This window comes from Saccopteryx leptura, chromosome 6 (genome assembly GCF_036850995.1).
Source record: "Saccopteryx leptura isolate mSacLep1 chromosome 6, mSacLep1_pri_phased_curated, whole genome shotgun sequence".
Lineage (NCBI taxonomy): Eukaryota > Metazoa > Chordata > Mammalia > Chiroptera > Emballonuridae > Saccopteryx > Saccopteryx leptura.
In genome coordinates this window covers 117,630,913-117,637,234 of record NC_089508.1, presented here as the reverse complement: position 1 = coordinate 117,637,234, position 6,322 = coordinate 117,630,913, and the positions used below count along the sequence as shown (strand labels likewise).

The 6,322-nt window shown below is 37.1% G+C and overlaps 1 protein-coding gene and 1 pseudogene across 1 annotated transcript; both read left to right on the top strand.

Moving 5' to 3' along the window:
- The first annotated feature begins 1,089 nt into the window (after positions 1-1,089).
- On the top strand, positions 1,090-1,434 carry LOC136377163 (mitochondrial import inner membrane translocase subunit Tim9-like). Its single transcript, XM_066343669.1, has 2 exons — positions 1,090-1,221; positions 1,303-1,434. The coding sequence occupies exons 1-2, from the start codon at positions 1,090-1,092 to the stop codon at positions 1,432-1,434; spliced, it is 264 nt and encodes an 87-aa protein (XP_066199766.1).
- A 542-nt stretch (positions 1,435-1,976) lies between these two features.
- Positions 1,977-2,578, top strand: LOC136377162 (ADP/ATP translocase 2 pseudogene; annotated as a pseudogene).
- Positions 2,579-6,322: the final 3,744 nt, after the last annotated feature.

Below are 6,322 nucleotides of genomic sequence, written 5' to 3'. Positions count from 1 at the left end.
CTCAGTTCATAACTTCATGGACAATTAAGGCAGAGTCTTAATTAGTTTGACAGAGTCCTTCCCAGAAGACATATAAATGAAATTTAATTTATTAAGTAGCTAATCGTTCTATGCTATTGTCCCTGTTAAATCAAGATACATTAATCATATCAGCTATCTTAAATCCTAAGAAGATTTTGCTCTAATCCTACTCTATGCTCAGCAATGGACAAATGTACTATAAAAACAAATCAGGTCACATGAACCAGAAATTTCCCCTTTTGCCTCAAAGTTGCTAAAGTTGACATAAATCAAAAGAAATTTCCTAGGAGACAAAATTGACCATGTTCCTCTAAAAAAATATACTTGACACCTTAGAACAAAATTCTACTTTTACATTTACTTAGAATATTACAAATAAGTAAATAAACCAAAGAGTTTAACACATACTCAGTGAGTAAATAAACTTTTGTATCAGATCAAATGTAAGTTCGAATCCCAGCTCTAAGTCTTTTAAACTTTGTGACCCTAGTTATTAACTTTCTCTATGCCTCAGTCTCTTCATCTCTTAAGTGGGTTATTGTGGTAGTTAAACATAATTTGTTTAAGTAAATAGAACAAAGCTTGGAAAGTGTTCAGTAATGGTTAACTATTGCTATTGTTAGCTTTTTTCTCATCTCTAATGACTACATTTACCAATGCTGCCTCTATTGGTCAGATTAGGCCAAATGATTTCTTAGTGAAAAATTAATTCAAAAGTTCACTGACCCAAACACATAGAAATTATTTCTCACTCAAGTGAAAAGCATTGTAGGTCTTGTCAACTTTTCTGGGCAACTGCCCCATGCTGTGACTTAACAATTCAGGCTACTTTAGGTTCTCTGATATCCAGTGGCTTGTCATCCACCATGACTCCAAACCTCCAATCCAAACTCACTGGTTTAGTCCTCCAAGCCTTATATTGGTGTCTGATGGGAGAGCCTATGCTTAAGTGAAAAATCAAGTTTCTCTGGAGACACTGAAGCAAAGGTTGAACAACTGTTTTTCTAGAACAGAAAAAAAAAAAATTCATGCATCAGAAAAAGTGACTAAAAAGTATAACAAAAGAATATGACTGCACAACTACCAGAATTTTATCAGATGAAGCACTGTAAACAATTTCTGGGAACCTATAGTAAACTTACAGAAAACTGCTTTTTGGACTATGTTAAAGACTTCACAAAAGAAAAACCTGATGAGACAGCCTGTTCAGAATACTGTTTATAGAAGTATTTTTAAATAATGAAAAGAATATTCATGAGATTTCAGAAATATTGTATTCAGCAAAATGAAGCCCTGGTAGCCAAATCAGGACTGTTGTCCAACTACAATAGAGAAGTCAGATGGATGAAAATAAGAATTCATCTGGTAGAATCACCTGAAAGCAATAGCCACTGTATAAATTGTCTGCCATGACTATTTAGCAAATAAAAACTATTGAAAAAAAGTTGCTATTTATATGGAACAATCAAAATAAAAAGTCTTATAGATCAATGCAAATAAGTTTCAACATTTGTTAAGGCTTCAAGATTCAGCAGCTTGGTTGCTTGATTAGAAATAGACTCATAGGGAACAGACTGACAGCAGTCTGAGGAGACAGGTTTAGGGGCTGGGTGAGAAAGAGGAAAGGATTAAGAAAAAAAAAGACTCATAGAGACAGACAACAGTGTGGTGATTACAACAGTGATGGGGGTGGGGAAGAAATAGAAGAAGGAAAAGAGGAGATAAATGGTGACGAAAGGAGACTTGACTTAGAGTGGTGAAAATACAATACAATATACAGTTAAGTGTTACAGGATTGTACACCTGAAATCTGTATAAATTTTATTACCCAATGTCACCCACAATAAAGTCAATTAAAAATGAAATTAAATAAAAATAAACTGTTGCCAGAGCCCAGATTCCCATCTGATTACTTGTCCATTCCTGCCATAGCCTGCCTCTTCTTTTCTTTCAACATGACAGCTGCCACTGTGTCCTTCGCCAAGGACATCCTGGCTGGTGAAGTGGCCGTGGCTATCTCCAGGACTGAAGTAACACCCATCCAGCGATTAAGCTGCTGCTGCAGGTGTACACACCAGCAAGCAAATCACCGCAGACAAGCAGTACAAGGACCTTATATCAATACACTGTGTGGTTTCTATCCCCAAGGGGCAGGAGTCCTGTTCTTCCGGCTGGTAACCCAGTAATGTCATCAGACACTTCCCAACCCAGGCTCTCCACTTTGCCTTCAAAGACATATACAAGCAGATTCTCCTGGGTGGTGTGGACAAGACAACCCTGGTTTGGAGCTACTTTGCAAGGAATCTGGCAGCAGGCAGTGCCACTGGGGCCACCTCACTGTGTTCAGTATCTGTTCCTGATTTTGCCTGCACTGCTCTAGCAGCTAATGTGGGCAAAGCTGGAGCTGAAAGGGAATTCAAAAGCCTGTGTGATTTCCCAGTTCAGATCTACATACACATCTTGTGGGATTAAGGGCCTGTAACAAGGATTTTATATGTCTGTGCTGGATAAAAGAGATACAAATAGAAATAAAACAACAAGTGACATAGATAATTAGGTTTGAAAACATGAATATTAAAATTGTGATTAATATGTTCAAAATATTTACTACAAAATTTACTATTTCATATGAATACTATCATATGAATTTACTATTTCATATGAATTTCACTGAAATTTAACATATCAAACTAAAATTATAAGACTAGGAAAATATGATATATCAAAATACAAATTTAACAAATGGTTATAAGAAAATCAGTTTGAGAAGAAAGTTAAACTGAACTATGTCCTTGCCAGATTGAAGCAAAAAAAAAGAGTGAAGCAAGAAAAGGAAGTTCGATGAGACCAGATTTAAACTTCTTCAGAGAGACAATGAAAATCTCAGAGAATATGCAAAAGAGACTTTTCTATGTTAAGCATTTTTTTTTTGTATTTTTCTGAAGTTGGAAACGGGAAGGCAGTCAGACAGACTCCTGCATGTGCCCGAACAGACTCCGTTGCAGCCGGAGCCATTCTAGCACCTGAGGCAGAGGCCATAGAGCCACCCCCAGCACCCAGGCTAACTTTGCTCCAATGGAGCCCTGGCTGCAGGAGGGGAAGAGAGAGACAGAGAGGAAGGAGAGGGGGACATGTGGAGAAGCAGATGGGCACTTCTCCTGTGTGCCCTGGCCAGGAATCGAACCCAGGACTCCTGCACACCAGGCCGATGCTCTACCACTGAGCCAACCAGCCAGTGCTTCTATGCTAACCATTTTATTCTCTTTTCTTTTTCCTTTGTTTAATATACAAGTTGTTGGAGATCCTTTCTTTAGGTAAGAAAATATTCAGTGGAATTGCAATAAATTTGATGCATGATTAGTATAAACAGCAATGGCTACAATGACTGTGGGAATTGTGAATCTCTTCATTTGAGAAAGATAATGAGAACTTCTTCACTTGTTAGAAAGATAGTTGTATTTTACTGTGAAAATATAAAGCAATTATATTAATGTAAGAATGTTTGAAAGTTTGTAGGAAGGAACATTTGGAAGCTAAGTATCCAAATAGGTGGACAGTGCCGTTTGTCAATTTATTTATTCTCAACTCCAAATCCACCTTTCATTGCTTGCTTTGAAAAAATAAATATTTCCACTTTACTAGCTGGCATAATGTTAAATTTTGTCAACAAAGGGCACTGAGGGACAATAATAGAAAATGAAATTTCTCTTCCTTGTTTTGGTTTGTTCCTCTCATCAGGCAGTGAGTACAGTTTAGTTATGTTTTGCTTTTTCTTCAACAAGCTGAAACTTGGAGAATACAGCACCTTACAAAAGGTAGCCTTCCTCAGCACCTATAAAGCATTGCAGTAGTGTCACAGAACACTTCTCTATGACCAGCCTCTCTCAAGATACCCTACACAGTTCAGTAGTAGTAGTGTCACCGGTGAGATACTTCCCTATGACAGGTTACTCCAGAAACCTTCTTAGGCAGCTATGAAGCAAAGTGCCACCAAGAGGACAATTTACAAGGAGTTCTATCAGCCTAGGACCTTAGAAGACATTTTTGATATTCACTGAGTAATGGCTGTGTCCTTTCCAATTAGATCTGTATTTCAGTTTTGGGATCCTTTTATATACACTTTCTCATCTTAGGGGCAATGGCTGCTGCTTATATTATTCTTATCTTCTTTAGACTTCTCTTTTTCTCTTGATACCTAATTCTGCATTATTTCAATCTCTTACTGATAATACTTGTAGCAGGTTGAATAATGGTCCCCACAAAAAGTTGCATTCTAATTCTTTTTTTAATTAATTTTAATGGGGTGACATTGATAAATCAGGGTACATATGTTCAGAGAAAACATCTCCAGGTTATTTTGACATTTGATTATGTTGCATACCCATAACCCAAAATCAAATTGTCTTTCGTCACCTTCTATCTGGTTTCTTAGTGCCCCTCCCCTCCCCTCACCCCCCTCCTTCTACTGCCCGGTAACAAACACACTATTGTCCATGACTCTGAGTCTCATTTTTATGTCCTATCTATGTATGGAATCATACAATTCTTAGTTTTTTTTTTCTGATTTACTTAATTCACTCAGTATAATGTTATCAAGGTCCATCCATATTGTTGTAAATGACCCAATGTCATCATTACTTTTTTTATTATTATTATTAAATTTAATACAGAGACATTGATAAATCAGGGTACATATGTTGAGAGAAAACATCTCCAGATTATTTTGATATTTGATTGTGCTATATACCCCTCACCCAAAGTCAAATTGTCTTCTGTCACCTTCTATCTGGTTTTCTTTGTGCCCTTCCCCTCCCCTCCCCCACCCCCTCTCTCCTTCCTTGCCCCATCCCCCCTCCCTCCACCCCCCACCCACATTGCCATCACATTCTTGTTCATGTCTCTGAGTCTCATGTTTATGTCCCATCTATATATGGATTCATATAGTTCTTAGTTTTTTTCTGATTTACTTATTTCACTCCTTATAATGTTATCAAGTTCCATCCATGTTATTGTAAATGATCCGATGTCACCATTTCTTATGGCTGAGTAGTATCCAATAGTATATATGTACCAAAGCTATTTAATTCACTCGTCCTCTGACGGACACTTGGGCTCTTTCCAGATCTTCGCTATTGTGAACAATGCTGCCACAAACATGGGGGTGCATTTCTCCTTTTGGAGCCGTTCTATGGTGTTCTTGGGGTATATTCCTAAAAGTGGGAGAGCTGGGTCAAAAGGCAGTTCGATTTTCAGTTTTTTGAGGAATCTCTCTACTGTTTTCCACAGTGGCTGCACCAGTCTGCATTCCCACCAGCAGTGCAGGAGTGTTCCCTTTTCTCCACATCCTCGCCAGCACTTATTCTGTGTTGTTTTATTGATGAGCGCCATTCTGGCTGGTGTGAGGTGATATCTCATTGTGGTTTTAATTTGCATTTCTCTAATGATTAGTGATGTTGAGCATTTTTTCATATGCCTATTGGCCATCTGTATGTCCTCTTTGGAAAAGTGTCTATTCATTTCTTTTTCCTATTTTTTCATTGGATTGTTTGTCTTTCTGGTGTTGAGATTTACAAGTTCATTATAAATTTTGGTTATTAACCCCTTATCAGATGTATTGTCAAATATGTTCTCCCATTGTGTAGTTTATCTTTTTATTCTGTTCTTATTGTCTTTAGCTGTGCAAAAGCTTTTTAGTTTGATACAGTCCCATTTGTTTATCATGTCTTTTATTTCACTTCCCCGTGGAGATAAATCAGCAAATATATTGCTCTGAGAGATGTCGGAGAGCTTATTGCCCATTTTTCTTCTAAGATGCTTATGGTTTCATGACCTACATTTTAAGTCTTTTATCCATTTTGAGTTTATTTTTGTGAGTGGTGTAAGCTGGTGATCTAGTTTCATTTTTTTGCAGGTAGCTGTCCAATTTTCCCAACACCATTTGTTAAAGAGGCTATCTTTACTCCATTGTATTTCCTTACCTCCTTTGTCAAATATCAGTTGTCCATAGAGCTGTGGGTTTATTTCTGGGTTCTCTGTTTTGTTCCATTGATCTATATGCCTGTTCTTATGCCAGTACCAGGCTGTTTTGAGTACAATGGTCTTGTAGTATAACTTGATTTCAGGAAGTGTGATACCTCCCACTTTATTCTTCTTTTTAAGATTGCTGAGGCTATTCGTGTTCTTTTTTGGTTCCATATAAATTTTTGTAATATGTGATCTATATCTTTGAATTATGTCATTGGTATTTTAATTGGTATTGAATTGAATTTATAGATTGCTTTGGTAATATAGACATTTTAAT

Coding starts and splice junctions, on each gene's coding strand:
- LOC136377163 (XM_066343669.1), top strand. CDS start 1,090: ATGACTGCACAACTACCAGAATTTTATCAGATGAAGCACTGTAAACAA. Junction 1,222..1,302: donor AAGAAAAACCTGATGAGACA/GCCTGTTCAGAA, acceptor TATTGTATTCAG/CAAAATGAAGCCCTGGTAGC.